General features: G+C 43.7%; 1 protein-coding gene across 1 annotated transcript in view; it reads left to right on the plus strand.

Annotated features, from left to right (window-relative positions):
- Nucleotides 1-303: 303 nt before the first annotated feature.
- LOC126100364 (protein yellow-like) overlaps nucleotides 304-18,856 on the plus strand; it is a 73,638-nt gene continuing 55,085 nt past the window's right edge. Inside the window, exon 1 of the mRNA XM_049910974.1 lies at nucleotides 304-348. Coding sequence (XP_049766931.1) covers nucleotides 333-348 — 16 coding nt within the window. The 5' untranslated portion in view covers nucleotides 304-332. The remainder of the gene's footprint in view (nucleotides 349-18,856) is intronic.

Below are 18,856 nucleotides of genomic sequence, written 5' to 3' on the forward strand. Positions count from 1 at the left end.
ATGTAATCACATGTCAGTTCTAGTATAATATATTTGTCCAATGAATACCCGTTTATCATCTGCATTCCTTCTTGGTGTAGCAATTTTAAGGGCCAGTAGTGTATGTTCAAGTATGCATTTTTCGCGGTGTCTCCGTACATCTGTGCCAACACGGAGGTGAAGGTAGTGTTCCGGAAAGCCGCGAGCAGAATTCGCAGCGGTGCGGGCTGCGGGACTGTGCTGGCCAATCAGCGGTGTGCGGCGCCGTTCTGCGGACGCTGGAGGGGCAGACGGCCGCAGAGCTACAAAAGCCGGCCGCCGCCGCCAGGCGCACTCACGCCGCGGTCCTCGCCATGGCGCTTTCTCCAGGTGAGTTCCAGCGCGTCTCAGCACGTGCCCTGCAGTACGGAGACTGGCCTCACACAGCTCTGTCCTGTCCAGGACTCTTCCCCTTACTTTCATTAAGCTCTGGTTTCCCTCTACAATTTTTAACCGTGTCAACCCTTACCTCTCCACCAACAAACTTCTCTTCATTATCAGACTAACGATTCTTTTAAAGAGTAAACCGCCATTTGTCTGTGTACTGTTATATTTATCTTTTGTACTATCCAGATTTCGGCTTTTATGACATTATAAAGTGCAATGCAAAAGGTATTAGACCATTATTAAGTGGGCCGGCCGTTGTGGCCGAGCGGTTCTAGGCGCTTCAGTCTGGATCCGCGCGACCGCTACTGTCGCAGGTTCGAATGCTGACTCGGGCATGGATGTGTCTGACGTCCTTAGGTTAGTTAGGTTTCAGTAGCTCTAAGTTCTACGGGAGTGATGACCTCAGATGTTAAGTCCCATAGTGCTCAGAGCCATTTGCACTATTATTAAGTCACGTCTGTTAAGACTATCCAAAGCAGGTAAAAAACGCTGGCACACCTCATAGACATATGCTGGCCTTGTTACCTGCTTTGGACTGCCTTAATAGATATTGTAATTTTTCCTCCTCTCTATGTAATTATGTAGTTATGTAGTTCTCAATTCGTTCGAGCAATCAATCATTCATAATAGGAAACACAGTCATAACTCAGTCACTCAAAATGATTCAGAAATTTTACTTGTTAGAATGAAATCAGGCGATAATTCTTCTTCTCTGCAGGCTCGTGCTTTGCGGCAGTCTGCTAATCTGTACAAAAAAAAAGCCTCGTATTTTTGGGAGCGTTGTATAATCAGTCGGGAGACCTCAGATCAAGCGGATATTTGGCTTTGATGAAGTCTAACCTTCCGAAGAAGTTATGGAGCTCTTGGATTATTAAATGCAGGTTCGTATCCAGTCTTTCGGATGTTCCCTTCTGATTAACAACTACGCAATATATCGATGAATATCATTAATTCTCAAATGTCAAATAATGTAAATTGTTACACACCGTTTGTATGAAGGATATATATATATATATTTCGCTTTTAATCGTACAATTTCGTATCACTTATCTTTTGTCATAAATCTCAATATTCAGATTACAATTCTTCAAACAATTCTCAGGCTAATCGGCACGAAGACAATCTCGGAAGCTTTTTTCTAACAACCACCAGAGACAGTACTACAAAGAATAATTATGCGCTCATGGCATAGCTATTGTATGAAACTACTTTGCGCATGGATTCTGCGAGTATGAAGACAGAAAATTAGTAAACGTCATTCAAGGGCAGAATTGTATCAGAATAATTCATCGAATATAAAGACATATTACAATATAATTTAATAATGCTCTAACAACTTGTAACATTGTATTTGATAATGGCATAAAAGCCGAAATCTGGATAATACAAAAGATAAATATAATAATTCGCAGTCAAATGGCGGTTTACTCCTTTAGAAAGTATTGTATGATTGTGGCTTAACGGCATCGAAAACTTTTCCACGATTTTTTGATGCCTCATGATATCTCCTATCAGCTGAACGCTTCTTTCAGTCAAGTTGTGCCATAAGTTACTTTTCTCCTCAGTTTGACCCAGTGCTTCCTCGTTACTTGCCGGCCGTTGTGGCCGAGCGGTTCTAGGCGCTTCAGTCTGGAACCGCGCTATCGCTACGGTCGCAGGTTCGAATCCTGCCTCGGGCATGGATGTGTGTGATGTCCTTAGGTTAGTTAGGTTTAAGTAGTTCTAAGTTCTAGGGGACTGATGACCTCAGATGTTAAGTACCATAGTGCTCAGAGCCATTTGAGCCATTTTGAACCTCATTACTTATCCGATCTAACCATCTAATCTTTAGGACAAAACTTTCTCTTATTGTCCGAACTGTTTATCGTCCACCTTTAATTTCCGTACAAGCCTACACTCCAAACGGATAACTTCAGAACGAAAAATCCTAACATTTACGCTTACATCCGATGTTAACAAGTGTCTCTTAAAAAAACGATTTGCTTGCTATTCCCAGTTTGCATTTTAAATCTGCTCTACCTCGGCGATCGTCACTTTCATTTTGGAGCCCAAATAGCAAAACTTATCTGCTACCTTGAGCGTCTCATTTCTCTATCAAAATCGCTCGTAGTCCCCTGATTTAGAATAACTGCACTCCATTACGCTGGTATTACTTTTTTTACGTTAGTTTTATAATCTATTTTCAAGGCACTGTACAGTGCGTTCAGCTGCTTTTCCAAGTACTTTGAAGTCTTTGTGAGAAGTGCAATGTCACTGCCAAACCGCAAAGTTTTTATTTATTTTCCGTGATCTTTAATTCCCTTTCTCAATTTGTCCTCGGTTTCCCACACAATGTCCATGTCGAATAACATCAGGGATAACCCTTAACTGTGTCTCACTCCCTACTCAACTACTGCTACATGATCTTCGGCTGTTATAACTTCGATTACGTTCCTGTATATGTTGTAGATAATCTTGCGTTCCCTGCATTTTGCGCCTGTTAAGTCCGCTCTGCTTTGTGCAATTGTATCGCCTTCTTAATGTAACCAATATGCTCAAAGTAATAGTGTCAATAAGAATTTGAATACAACGTCTTACCATGTATTATCTTATTGGTAGTAATGTGTCCTTGCCTTTTTCTGACCGTTGATAGACTTACCCAGGTATTCATGGAACCTATATTTTTTCTCGAATAACTAAGTTTTCCACATTCTCACAGGATTATTAGAGGTGAAAGTCACGATGACTGACAGAAGATCTGCTTACCAAGCAGGAATCGAACCGTACTTGTTTAGACTAACCTGACAGTCAAAACCCCACCTAGTTATATCTTGCGTTAATTTATTCATCTCTACGTCCTTCGCTCATCTCTACATCCTTAGTAACCTTTTTCAGAAGTTTTAATCTTCGTCTCCCTCTACAGTTTTCCCCACTTACTTCTCCTTTCAGTCCTCTAATATACTTTTCTCCGAAAAGTACTTCCATAGACTTGGTTCGCGACTCTTCAATCTATTTATTATCTCTCGCACTTTGTCTAGACGTTAGCACACTTTCAGTATATTAATGACATACTCTTCTCATTCTGCTTAGAATAATCGCTCACGAAGCAGCTTTTGACCTGCGTGCACACAAATCACTATGTTATAAAGACAAATATTTGAAAAACTATCAACTTACACTTGGCAAGCGCAACGGAGTATTTTCTGCATAACATTAGATGCCGCACAATCATCTATTGACAGACAGAAAGAGTAGGCAGAGGGATACTATTAAGTGCCTTCTTCTCTAAGAGTTATGAATCATGTTTTTCTATCAGAGGCAGTAGTCCAAACTAATGTAAACCTTACGAAATGCTTGTGAAAGAAAAGAAGGATGATTAAGTTCTTAACATTGCTTTGACAACGAGATCAGGAAAACAAGCACTTACTGCATGAGGAGGGAGCAGAAAATAGGCAGTATCTTTTCTAACGAAACATTCCAGTAATCTTAAGTGATTTAGGGAAACCGCGTGGAAGCTAATCCCCATTCTTCGCATCTGCGGAACACGTTCCTGAACCACTGCTCTATCTATCTCGGTAAAGTGCTTAGTGTGTGCTGCTACATTTATGTATCTGGCTGGCTCTGAGCAGTATGGGACTTAACTTCTGAGGTCATCAGTCCCTTAGAACTTAGAGCTACTTAAACCTAACTAACCTAAGGACATCACACACATCCATGCCCGAGGCAGGATTCGAACCTGCGACCGTAGCGGTCGCGCGGTTCCAGACTGTAGCGCCTAGAACCGCTCGGCCACCCCGGCCGGCTTATGTATCTGGTTTTCATAAACAAGTAGCCCAGTACCACGCCTTGTTGGTCATGTAAGCATTCCAATATCGATTCTGGAAACTCGATTGTAGTTGTCCGAGCTCTTCTTGCACAGTCCATATTCACTCATCATAAAAACATTCTACCGTAACTGAAACTTGTCTGGGTATCCAGCGTTTTACTTCCTTTTAACAACAATCTTCGACCATTGACCAATTCATCCTTTTTTCCTGTAACGTGCATAACTTAGTTGGGTTAATAAAACAGTTTCGAACGCATTCATTGCGGTATATACGATGTTTAAACATGTCTTTTTGTACAGTCTGTTCCTTCGCTTTCTTCTCCTTACGCGTTCACTGACATTCATAAAGACACCATACTCTCTGCTTAATTAAAATATTGCGAAGGTGCTGATAACCACACTTATTCGCGCTGACGAAACGGGCAGTTGATTTACATGCATCACTAACATAGAACAGGCGTTTCATCGAGGTAGCGAAATCGATTCAGGCCTTACATCTAAACCTGACAGCTGGATTCGGATTTTGTCTTCGGCTTGTGTCATAAGTAAACAAGGCCTGTGTAAGATGATGCGTTGTCCTAGAGAATGAACGCAGTGGCATGGTAGCTGAAGCCACCTTGTGTGATATTAGACACAGTGGTTATAATGTTGTATCACATTGAAAAAAATCAAGCCCTGACCTTGAAACTTGGTGATCGTGTTATAAATATTCCATGTATGCAATGTTCCTTCAATACGACAAATTTTTCCCATCGATGGATAACTTGGCGGAGATCTCGGTTGTAGAAATCTGCATTTTGGATGTTCAGGAAACGCTGCTCCACGAAACTTACCTCGTCGACATTCTCAAAATGCCTTTGAAGGAAGTTTTTTTCGTCCGTGGAAATAGAAGACATTGGACGCAATGGCAGGAGAAAGTGGGTAATATGCCAAAATTTGGTAACCAGTGCAGAATGAATTGGAGGTGTGCGCACTGGCGGATCCCAGTGAGAGGCAATCTTTCTCACGTTCAATGCACGTCGTGCAATATGCTGAAAACTAATCCGTGGCTGATTTTAATTTTTGCTGTTGTAATCTCGACTGTGATACCTGGGCATCAGTCTCTCCTTTTATTCATGGTTCTTCAATGACAAATCGTCTGCCACTTCGTTCTTCGTCATTCAGACATTTATTACCACGCTGGATGCTTCTGCGTCACCTAACCACTGTGTTATTTGCTGGTGCATTGTTGCATACTTTCACAAAGACAAAATGTATTTAAAAATGCGTAGGTTTCCGCGGTCGGTGTCATTCTCATTAAAATACTCTTGGGTGTACTATTCTGTCCTCTTATAAAATACGTAAAGTGCTATAATAACCGACGTTTCGGCTTCGTCGCAGCTGCATAGTCCAGCCCATGAGGAAGGCAACAAGACTAAAACGTCAGTTATTTTTATAGTATTTTTAGCAATTTAAGTGTTTTTAAGATGACGCGGCAGAACGTCCAGAAATACACTCCTGGAAATTGAAATAAGAACACCGTGAATTCATTGTCCCAGGAAGGGGAAACTTTATTGACACATTCCTGGGGTCAGATACATCACATGATCACACTGACAGAACCACAGGCACATAGACACAGGCAACAGAGCATGCACAATGTCGGCACTAGTACAGTGTATATCCACCTTTCGCAGCAATGCAGGCTGCTATTCTCCCATGGAGACGATCGTAGAGTTGCTGGATGTAGTCCTGTGGAACGGCTTGCCATGCCATTTCCACCTGGCGCCTCAGTTGGACCAGCGTTCGTGCTGGACGTGCAGACCGCGTGAGACGACGCTTCATCCAGTCCCCAACATGCTCAATGGGGGACAGATCCGGAGATCTTGCTGGCCAGGGTAGTTGACTTACACCTTCTAGAGCACGTTGGGTGGCACGGGATACATGCGGACGTGCATTGTCCTGTTGGAACAACAAGTTCCCTTGCCGGTCTAGGAATGGTAGAACGATGGGTTCGATGACGGTTTGGATGTACCGTGCACTATTCAGTGTCCCCTCGACGATCACCAGTGGTGTACGGCCAGTGTAGGAGATCGCTCCCCACACCATGACGCCGGGTGTTGGCCCTGTGGGCCTCGGTCGTACGCAGTCCTGATTGTGGCGCTCACCTGCACGGCGCCAAACACGCATACGACCATCATTGGCACCAAGGCAGAAGCGACTCTCATCGCTGAAGACGACACGTCTCCATTCGTCCCTCCATTCACGCCTGTCGCGACACCACTGGAGGCGGGCTGCACGATGTTGGGGCGTGAGCGGAAGACGGCCTAACGGTGTGCGGACCGTAGCCCAGCTTCATGGAGACGGTTGCGAATGGTCCTCGCCGATACCCCAGGAGCAACAGTGTCCCTAATTTGCTGGGAAGTGGCGGTGCGGTCCCCTACGGCACTGCGTAGGATCCTACGGTCTTGGCGTGCATCCGTGCGTCGCTGCGGTCCGGTCCCAGGTCGACGGGCACGTGCACCTTCCGCCGACCACTGGCGACAACATCGATGTACTGTGGAGACCTCACGCCCCACGTGTTGAGCAATTCGGCGGTACGTCCACCCGGCCTCCCGCATGCCCACTATACGCCCTCGCTCAAAGTCCGTCAAGTGCACATACGGTTCACGTCCACGCTGTCGCGGCATGCTACCAGTGTTAAAGACTGCGATGGAGCTCCGTATGCCACGGCAAACTGGCTGACACTGACGGCGGCGGTGCACAAATGCTGCGCAGCTAGCGCCATTCGACGGCCAAACCGCGGTTCCTGGTGTGTCCGTTGTGCCCTGCGTGTGATCATTGCTTGTACAGCCCTCTCGCAGTGTCCAGAGCAAGTATGGTGGGTCTGACACACCGATGTCAATGTGTTCTTTTTTCCATTTCCAGGAGTGTATTTTAACAAGTTCAGCATAGATTTTTTTCAGTCGACAGCGGCATTTAGTTTTAGCTCCTCTATCGGCGATATTAGGCATTGAGATGTGAAGATTTCTATGTGTAGTGGGACTGCCGATACGTATCTACAAATAAATAAATAAAAAATTACGGATCTTAATTTTTTGGAGGTGATAACTAAAACTTTATGGCTTACTTGTGGTTCCTAGATACAATGATCAAAAGTATCCGTATTTCGCTGTGTAATGCGGAACTGACCACCAGGCGTAACGAGAAACGGACGCGCCAGCGTAGAAGGAGACTGGAAGTACTCTGTCGTCAGTAGAGAAGGTGTAACAGCGAAATGGGTCGGTTAAGAGAGCTCAGTGATTACCAGAGTGGACTAGTCATCAGATGTCACCTCAGTAGCAGATCCACCGTGTTGTTGATGTGACTGTGAAGTGGAGACGCAAAGGAACAACCAGAGATAAACCACGACAATACAGACATGTAGTGAGGGACAGGGACCATCGAGCATATCGGCGGGCGGTAGTAAAAAATCGCATAAAATGAGAGGGAGGAAGCACTCGTGATTCGCAAAGTGCTATCAGGCTAGTACAGTGACTGTGCGGAGCGACTTAAAAACACTAGTGTGAATCGGTCGAGCAGCTCCTCGAAAGTCACACATTTCTGTTGTCAATGCTAAACAACGCCTGAGGTGGCGTAGAGAGTGACGCCACTGGAAACTGGATTGCTGCAAACGAGTGATTTGGAGTGCTGCACCGCTCTACACTCTGTGGTAATGACGGGAGTGTTTGGCTTTTGAGAATGCACGGAGAACATTACCTGTCACCTTGTTTAGTACCAACGGTGAAGTGCAGAAGAGGTGTTACGGTATGGGAGTGTTTTTCGAGGTTAGAATGTGGACCCTTTATTGCTCTTAAGAGAACGCTAAATTTGTAAAGCTGTGAACATAGTTTACAGCATTGTGTAATGCGTACAGTTTGCAGGCGACGACTGTTCGTATCTACTTAACTACGCAACCTGTCATAAAGTAGCATCTGTGAAGCAATGGTTTGTGGGGCATAACAATTATTAAATGGACTGGCACGCTCACAGTTCTTATCTGAGTCCAGTGGAACACCTTTAGGATGAGTCTGAACGCCGACTTCACTCCAGACTGCAGCCTCCGACACTAGTGATATCTCTGGTTTCGGCTCATGAGGAAGAGCTGCCTGCCATTCCCCCCACAGACATTCAGACACACACCTCACATTAATGTCTACTAATAGATGTGCGGATACTTTTGATTAGGTAGTGTGGCAGAATTGATTCACTTCGTCCGTTTTGATGTTAAACAAGCCGTTATTCTGCTTTTACAACTCCTCATTACTTTCATCACTTCGTCTTTCTTTTATTTACTCTTAAGTCATATTTTCTGGTGTGTATCTTGTCCGTCCCTTAAAACATATCTTTTAAATCCTTGACTGATGACCTCAGAAGTTAAGTCCCATAGTGCTCAGAGCCATTTTAAGTCCTTCTTACACCAGGTCAGGAAGACAATGTCTGCTCCTTTTCAGTCTTTCAAAATTATCTTTAACTTCCCATATTGTTTCGTCGATGTACAAGAAACGGGATAATGACGCAGAACCTACATCTGGATGGGCGGACGGAGATCTGAACTCCTCCTCTCTCGAATGTGTGCAGCGCCCTAACAATTACAACCTGTGATGATGATGATGATGATGATGATGATGATGATGATGTTAGGTTTGCGGGGCGCTCAACTGCGCGGTTATCAGCGCCCGTACAAATTCCTGACCTTTGCTCACTCCAAACTCGCAACTTTCATGAATGATGATGAAATGGTGAGGACAACACAAACACCCAGTCATCTAGATGCAGGTGAAAATCCCTTACCCCGCCGGGAATCGAACCCGGGCCCCGTGCTCGGGAAGCGAGAACGGGACCACGAGACCACGAGCTGCGGACTGCAGCCTGTGGTTCGGTGGCTCAACTATGTGAACACACTACTTGCGGTAGGTGAATATCTTGGCTGATCAAAAGTATCCGGACGTACATATGTGGCCATTGTTTGGGGTGTGTCAACCCTTCGTCTTCATGATGGCTTCAACTCTGCTGAGGACACAGCCAAAGAGGAGTTTGTAGAATGTTTGTAGAGGAACGGCAGCCCAAGTGCCGAAACCAGAGCAGGCAGTGATGTTGGACGCTGGGGTTTAGAGCTAGGAGAACGTTCTAAATCATCCAAAAGGTTTTCTGTTGGGTTCAGGTAGTGACTGTGGCCAACTCAGTCCCTTACAGGTCACAAAACTTTGCCTCACAGACATTGCTTAGTGACAGAGTGCGCTGTCACGTTGATACAAACGGTAATCGTTTCCAAATTGTTCACATCCAGCCGCATTTAGCGTTTTGTTCAGCACAATAACAGAATCACACCCCAACCACGTAAAACACCCCCCATAACGTAACACCACCTCCTCCGTACTTCACTGTTGGCGCTACACGTGATGGCAGATAACGTTCTCCGGGTATTCGCCAAACTCAAACCCTTCCAACGGATTGCTGCAGGCTGTAGTATGATTCACATTCCAAAACAGTCGTTTTCAAACATCAATTGTCCAGTGGCGTCTTTTAGCACTGACAACAGAAATATGTAGCTTATGAGGAGCTGTTCCACCATTCTAGGGAAGTCTTTTAACTCCCTACGCACAGTCATTGTGGTACCTGAACTGTTGGTACTGCTTTGGAACTCTGAAGTGATTTCTTGTGCTGGTTTCATGCAATTTTTTACAGTTAGCATCCGCAATGCTCGACGATTCCAATTTGTAAGCATATGAGGTCTGCCTGTTCTCAGTTTGTATATGGGTGTTCCTTCGTGTTCCCGCTTCACAATCACACCACCAACGCTCAAGATGGGCAGCTTTAGAAGAGTTGAAATGCCAGTGATGGATCTGTTTCTCAGGTGACATCGAGTGGCTAGTCCACGTTCGAGATCACTGACTTCTTCTGACCGACCTATTCTACTGTTACAATTTCTCTACTTATAACACAAAACTGCCCGTCTTTTACACTACTGGCCATTAAAATTGCTACACCACGAAGATGACGTGCTACAGACGCCAAATTTAACCTACAGGAAGAAGATGCTTTGATATGCAAATGATTCGCTTTTCAGAGCATTCACACAAGGTTGGCGCCAGTGTCAACACCTACAACTTGCTGACATGAGGAAAAGTTTCTAACCGATTTCTCATACACAAACAGCAGTTGACCGGCTTTACCTGGTGAAACGTTGTTGTGATGTCTCGTGTAAGGAGGAGAAATGCGTACCATAACGTTTCCGACTTTGAGAAAGGTCGGATTGTAGTCTATCGCGATTGCGGTTTATCGTATCGCGACATTGCTTGTCGCGTTGGTCGAGATCCAATGACTCTTAGCAGAATATGGAATCGGTGGGTTCAGGAGGGTAATACGGAACGCCGTGCTGGATATCAACGGCCTCGTATCACTATCAGTCGAGATGATAGGCATCTTATCCTCATGGCTGTAACGGATCGTGCAGCCACGTCTCGATCCCTGAGTCAACAGATGGGGACGTTTGCAAGACAACAACCATCTGCACGAACACTTCGACGAGGTTTGCAGCAGCATGGACTATCAGCTCGGAGACCATGGCTGCGGTTACCCTTGACGCTGCATCACAGACAGGAGCGCCTGCGATGGTGTACTCAAAGACGAACCTGGGTGCACGAATGGCAAAACGTCATTTTTTCGGATGAATCCAGGTTCTGTTTACAGCATCATGATGGTCGCATCCGTGTTTGGCGACATCGCGGTGAACGCACATTGGAAGCGTGTATTCGTCATCGCCATACTGGAGTATCACCCGGCGTGATGGTATGGGGTGCCATTGGTTACACGTCTCTCCCACCTCTTGTTCGTATTGACGGCTCTTTGATCAGTGGACGTTACATTTTAGATGTGTTACGACCCGTGGCTCTACCCTTCATTCGATCCCTGCGAAACCCTACATTTCAGCAGGATAATGCACGACCGCATGTTGCAGGACCTGTACGGGCTTTTCTGGATACAGAAAATGTTGGACTGCTGCCCTGGCCAGCACATTCTCCAGATATTTCAGAATTGTAAACGTTTGGTCAATGGTGGCCGAGCAACTAGCTCGTCACAATACGCCAGTCACTACTCTCGTTGAACTGTGGTATTGTGTTGAAGCTGCATGGGCAGCTGTACCTGTACACGCCATCCAAGCTCTGTTTGACTTAATGCCCAGGTGTATCAAGGCCGTTATTACGGCCATAGGTAGTTGTTCTGGGTACTGATTTCTCAGGATCTATGCACCCAAATTGGGTGAAAATGTAATCACATGTCAGTTTTAGTATAATATATATACCCGTTTATCATCTGCATTTCTTTTTGGTGTAGCAATTTTAATGGACAGTAGTATATATTGGCCTGTCTGCACTTAGTGATATCTAGTTGTCAATGCCACAATACATAGGGGTGTCCAGATACCTTCTACCAGGTAGTGCAGACCTGCAGCAGACCAGTCTCATACATTATTTTAATGAATGGTCAACACAGGAACCATTTTACGAGAACTGAGCCGGCTTCTGTGGCCGAGCGGTTCTAGGCGTTTAAGTCCGGAACCGCACTGCTGCTGCGGTCGCAGGTTCGAATCCTGCCTCGGGCATGGAGGTGTGTGATGTCCTTAGGTTAGTTAGGTTTAAGTAGTTCTAAGTCTAGGGGACTGATGACCTCAGATGTTAAGTCCCATAGTACTTAGAGCCATTTGAACCATTTGAACGAGAACTTAAAGGTTTTACTCCACTGCAGAAATTAAAAAGGAGCAACAAAACAATGGAGTTGCAGATCCGTGTCTTACGCACGCCCGTGTTTTGGCTACCATAAATCCATTTAAGTGATTGTCGCAGGCGCTACGCTGTTAAACGAAATACTGTAGACTATAAAATTTTCGCATCTGTTGATTACCGACTTGAACGTACGGGATCCGTACAAGTTTCGTCATGCGCTTACGAGGAGCGTCAGTGCGCGGGAAGAAGGTATGATTATGCAACGGCAGTTGCAGTGAAAGCGTAATCAGTGGAGTACCGTTTTGGGAATACTGTGCGAAATTGCAGCGCATCTGAGAAGGAAACCGCTAATAAAACTTTACGTGCTACGTTTTCTAAATATTGCTGCGTGGCGTACGGTAATTGGGGGTTCTCCCGTCACAGATGAGAGAGTAACTAAATTGTAAATTTCTTATGGTGACCGATTTTTGCAGCAGCTATGTATAAACTGTAATTACCAGTTTTCCGCTAAATTAGCAGGTACTTTGTGTTTCCAGTTCCTGCCATCCTTTGCTTCCTTCTTAATGCCACTCTATGCGCTGCCGTCTGTCACATCATCCGGGATCTGAAATCTCTTTGTCCTTCACCTCCTCTTCCCTTCCATATATCTAACACTGTCTTTATAAGGCCCTCCTTTCTTTTATTTGCCTCATCCACTTTGTTTTCCTCATTTTCATCAAATCCAGTAATTTGTTTGCTCTCCCACTCTTCTGAGTGCCTCTTCGTTTTTCACTCTTTCTATCGAACTTATTCCTTCTATCGTCCGCCGTGTTCACATTTCAAAAGCCTCCAGGGTTGCTTGGCTTTCTTCCTCAGTGCCCACGTTTCAGCACCATATTTGCAGGACACTCCAGAAAAAATATTTAATTAGTCGTTTTGTCAAAGCATTGTCCATATTGATAGAAAAAAAACTGTAATAGTTAGCAAGAAAACATCTTTTCACATGTTGCACACGAATTTTCTATTTGCACACCGAGACCCGTTTTACGTTTTGAACAAGGCATCCAGAACATACCGACGTCAAAGGAGACATCTGACTTTCTGAATGCTTACAGCGCCATATTTTGGTTCAAATGGGTCTGAGCACTATGGAGTTAACTTCTGAGGTCATCAGTCCCCTAGAACGTAGAACTACTTAAACCTAACTGACCTAAGGACATCACACACATCCGTGCCCGAGGCAGGATTCGAACCTGCGACCGTAGCGGTCGCGCGGTTCCAGACTGCAGCGCCTAGAACAGCTCGGCCACCCCGGCCGGCGGTCATATTTTGTCTTCATGACATAAAGCAGAGCTATTATTTTTTCCGGCATACTTCACAATAACACCAATTAATGAACATTCATAATTCTGCAATGTATACAGCCCGCACTACAGTAATCGAAACACTGTCGGTTCAATTATGTCCACCTGCTACATCTCTTTTCAGCAAAGCTTTACTTGCTGTTGCCTATTTACATTTTATATTCTGTCCCCTATGCCACTAGTCAGTTATTTTAATATTCTGCAAGCAAAACTTGCAAACAAATTAATTGCCTTATTTCCTAACCTAATTCCCTCAACAGCGTCTCAGTTGATTTGACTACACTATCATTTTCTTTATTTTTATTCATGTTTATTTTATAATCTGTCTTGAATACACTCTCCACTCCATTGATGTGGTTCCACAAATCATTTGTCATCTCTGACGGAACTATAATGCATCCATTAAATGAATTTTTATTTGTTCTCCCTAAACTTTAATGTTTGTATAGTTAAGTTGATTATTTTAGACTCTCGCTGTTGCTTCTCAACAGCTCAATGCCTGAGTAAAGAAATGGCGAATACCGACACTGTTTCTCGTAACAACGCTGAAGAGGAGCACCACAAATAATAAAGCAGATGTTTACAGTGGCTGTAGGAACTCAACCATGTTACTAATGTAGCGTAACGTTCTTGGGAAAGCGTAGCAGTTGTTTTTGACTTAGAATGCTGTTAAACGTGACCGTGGGGTGACATTCTTTCCTGTGCGTGGCTATAATTACGACCTTGAATGTACATTTAGATTCGCCGGGCGCTCATTTCATGTCGATCAAGCTAAAGCGAAAGGGAGAGCGGACGGCGAATTCTCAAGGACGCTCCTGCCACACCTTGGTCACGTTCAGAGGCGCACGCCAGGCGCTCGTAGATGGCTGCGCCCGATAGCTCTTTACGGCAAACACCGGCAACTAATGAATGTCCTACTACAACACTCATTAATTGCTCTAAGGGACAGACTTGTGGGAGCCTCGTTTAGATGCAGCAAACCACTATGGTCGGAATGGCATTGTCAGTGAAGTGAATTTACTGAAAGTTATTAGAAGCAATGCCAACCGTTAAAAACTTTGTCTCCTGAAAGCAGTCATCTCGAACTTACATGCACCGGTACATTATTTGAAACCTACTACTGGAGGATACACGGCATGTCTTGTTACTACAGGTCGTTCACGAACACTTCCAAGGCAGACGAATCCACTTATGAAGACTATAAAGAATGCTGATGAATATTTTTTATCGCTTTTGGAAAGGGAAATGGAAATAAATCACACGGTGAAAGATCTGCACTCTCCGTGGTTGCTGTACTTCGTAAACAACGTGGTGGTGTCGCGTTGCGTTCAACATTGCAGTTTACTACCATTCAAGCCATCCCGACCGCGCCGATTAATATTATGTCACTATTAAGTTTGATAGCCGGTGTATTCTGCGTGTTGGCGATACTTGTGGCACCGCTTCCATCACTGGTAAGAAATTTTTTTCCACTTTTTCTGCTATTGAGACTGACACACTCATCCGTCAATGAAGTCGTTGCCCTTATTTTTCTTTCTTTTACTCCTTCCTCACACGCATTTACAATTGGGCTTTGGACCATAACGCCATTTTGGGAAAGATAACCAATGGCGGGCGAGGGGCAAGGCAAGAAAGAAAATATTAGACGTCTATGGAGATAACTATGTCAAAATTTTCCAGAAATAAAGAGAATAGCACGAAATAGAGAAGAGTGTTTTCAGCGACTAGGCATGTCCTTTAAAATATGATGAATGATAGTCATAGATGTACGCTACAAGAGTTGAAGCGGTACTTGGGCTTCAAAACAAGTACCTGTATTTTGGATGTATTTTGTCTGAAGCAGTAAGATCCCTTGCAGTACGTCTTTCATGCTATTACTTTAGGTTTTAGAAGCGAACAAGAGGGCGTACACCAGTCTACCAGTTTTCTCTCAACATCCAAGTGAAAGTATAACCATAACGATGTGATCACTGCAACATACAGCGCACAGCATTCATTTGTCCATATGCAATGTCCTCATCACAACTCAAATGGCTATCGCTTCGTTTCAGATGAAACTGCTCTACTCAAGCTTCTTAGACGTTGAATATCGAGTTTGACGTGCGAAAATAACATCCATCAAGTGTCTGTGATGTCCACCCCGATAGCTGAGTGATGCCGACACGATAGCTCAGCGTGTTCGGTCAGAGAGCTGGTTGGCATCTGTAATAAAAAGCTGAGTGAAAGAATCAACAACGAACATGAACGGATGTCATGTGACGTTCGCAACGACCAAACACAACGATAAACAACGAAAAAAAAAGTGGTCAGCGTGGCGGAATGTCACGCCAAAGGGGTCGGGTTCGATTCCCGGCTGGGTCGGAGATTTTTTCCCCATCATCGTTTCATCATCATCAGTGGAAGGCAACGGGAAACTACCACTGGAATCTCTTCCCAAGACCCTCATGCGGCGGACCTCTCTGACGAGGATTTCCCCATGTCAAGACTCGCCGCAAGTGTCTGTGATAGAAGTATAAAATTAACACCTTCTGTTTCTCGCTTAGATTATGGATCCGCTGTGAACTTCGAGAGAGTTGACGCTGGATACGTCCTCTTCCAAACATTCTTTGGCAACAGCCGTTGTTAGACGCCCCAATTGACACTCATCTTTAAAAAAATCGGGTCTTAAATCGCTGGAGCGACGAAAATGTATCAAAAAGAAGCCACCAGAAATGCCGAATGAAAGTTTCTTAAGCTATTTACAATTACATTCACTTTGAAATTACATAAAGTCATCATCTGGAAATGCTCCATGCAAATACCAACACGAAACTGTATACGGCGTACTGGTTCTGCGGAGACAGTTTGATACAGCTGATCGACCAGTCTTTTAATGTACCCCGTGTTGTAACTGTCACCAGTACTACTCCATCTCTGTCAACAGTTTAATGCCATAAAGTGGAAGCCTTCTTACCTATTTTAATAATCGCACATTGTCGAAATTGTAATCGATTAGAGAAGATAGTGATAACGTTTATCAGCAGCCTGTGAATTGTTGCAATGTGCATGGCATGCCTTTTGTTACTGAAAGAGCTAGCTAGATTAGCGGTTCTCACAATTTTTAAAGTGATTTAAGCGTTCCAGCCAAACACCACAGTTGTTCTCATGCTTGATACCTAGGAGCTATTGATATGAAGAATAAGAAATGTCACAACAACAACCATTTTTTGAACGCGTTGTACTGATTGGTGGAGCAGTGAGTTGTCAGCGCAATTTCCAAATACCATGTCTCTCTCAAGAATATTATTTTCTGACGACTGTGCAACATATCTCAGTTCACGCAGAGAGTATAAGGTTTTCTGGTCTACAGAAAAGTCTCCATTACACACAAAAGTTGAATAGGAACGCACTTCGTGTTATGATACGGGCTGGGATGTCGATACCACGCCAGACAACTCACTAAGGGGAATAATCAAGGCAATTTGCCTCAACGCTGCCAAAATACTATCGATGAATTGAGCAGTAAAATTGAGGAAGCCGGAGAAGCTCTACGGCATGTCAAGGACATGGAGATCTGTATATCTCTGTGTAAATCAAAATAGAACACAAACAGATCCTCTCGGTACATTGTTTTTTATATGTAAGTACTCCAACACATCACAAATTGTTTTAAACTGTGGGTCAGGTACTTCTTGGACATATGTTCTTCTATTAGTCCTACCTGGTAAAGGTGTCACACTAACGAATGGTAAACATTGACGTATTGCGGTTGAGCCAAAGGAATGGATACATAACCCAAAAATGTCAAATAAAAGTAAAATATAACAAGAAAGTGTACTGGTGCAGAAGCGACCTTTCCAGGACAGGCAGGGTGAAGGCATTCTTCGGGGATCGTTAAATTTTAAGCTATGAACTTTCATAAACAAAAAAGAAAATTTCAGAATAAAATGCGCTCGGCCAGATCGGTTTGTGAAATCATTAGCCAGTCAAGGCGCTCAGAAGATGTTGCTTTACAGCATCGGAACGAAGTCCGAGAAAGAGTAGGAACGGAATCACGTCACTGATAGCTGAAACTCAGGGCCAGAGAAATCGTCGTGCCTGGAACCCGCGTTCCAAGCGCTAACCAGAGGTTAACACATAATTTCTCTCTCACCCTCCTTACTGGTGAACCACAGCAGGTGTATAGTGGTTATGTTGTCATTAGTTCAAATTCAACATGGACAAAGAACCTTTGCTGACCATACAATGTAGGCTTTGACGGCCGGTAAGTTGGTCGCAGGTTGTGTTCCAAAAATGAACAGCATAGAGACAGAAGTAATGACACATTGACAATGCTCAAGCACATACAGTGCAAGATGTTACTGATTTGTTTGACTGATGGGGCTGCTAAGTGCTATATCATCTACTGCATTCCCCTGACTTAAGCCCTCGTGAGTTCAACTCGGTTTTTAAAGTGAAGGAAACATTTCAAGGCATTCGCTTCAGAGCTGGTACAAATTCGTCGAGCAATAGACCGCGCCGCTCGAACACAACTGGCACTGCTAAGAGTATAATTCGACTTCCACATCACTGGCAACGGGTAATACACAATGCTGGCGTCTACTTTGAAGGTTAATAAAACTTTGGAATACATATCTACTTTGTACGAGCTGTAAATAAATAGTTGCCACTATTAAAGTTCCAACGCTCGTATATAAACGATCTTCCGATTAGTATACAACAAGCAGAATTAGTTATTTTTGCAGATGACACTAGTATTGTAATGAATCCAAGCGTACATGCAGAAACAGAAGAAATGACAAACAAAGTTCTTAAAAGTATAATTGACTGTTTTTTTTTTTTTTTGCAAATGGTCTTACCCTCAATTTTAAATATTCAGTTCTGCACATCTAGAGGCATTACACCAATGATAAGAGTAACATATGGTGAGGAAATAGTAAGTGGGATGGAAACTTCAAAATTCTTAGGTTCCATATTGGTGGGAATTTAAACTGGAGAAAACACATCTTCCAACTCCTAAAACAACTTTGGTCAGCCCATTTGTGCTTACAATCATTGCAAATCTTGGGGAGAGGCAAATCAGTATATTTTACACATTTTAATTCAATAATGTCAGATGGTATAATGTTCTGGAGTAACTCATCTTTAGGAAAGAAAGTATCGATTGAGCAAAAACGTTCTGTGAGAATAATATGCAGTGTTCTCCCATGATCATCTTGTAGATATCTGTTAAGGAGTTGGGCGTTCCAACTACTGCTTCACAGTATATTTATTCCCTGATTAAGTTTGTTGTAAATAATGCAGTATAGTTCAAGAGGAACAATGAGGTACATAATTACAATACCAAAAGGCAAAATGACATTCATTAAGCCACATTAAGGTTGTCTTAAGCATAAAAAGTGGTACATAATGCTGCAGCAAACATTTTTGATCATTTAGCGAGTGTTATAAAATGTCTAATAGACAGCAAAGTAAAATTTGGTAAGAAATTGAGAACGTTTCTCCTTGACAAGTCCTTCTACCCCGTGAAGAATTTCTATTATTCTAATGTGTGAATGGTGGTGGCTAGGAATTACGAA

This window comes from Schistocerca cancellata, chromosome 9, assembly GCF_023864275.1.
Source record: "Schistocerca cancellata isolate TAMUIC-IGC-003103 chromosome 9, iqSchCanc2.1, whole genome shotgun sequence".
NCBI classification, from domain to species: Eukaryota; Metazoa; Arthropoda; class Insecta; order Orthoptera; family Acrididae; genus Schistocerca; species Schistocerca cancellata.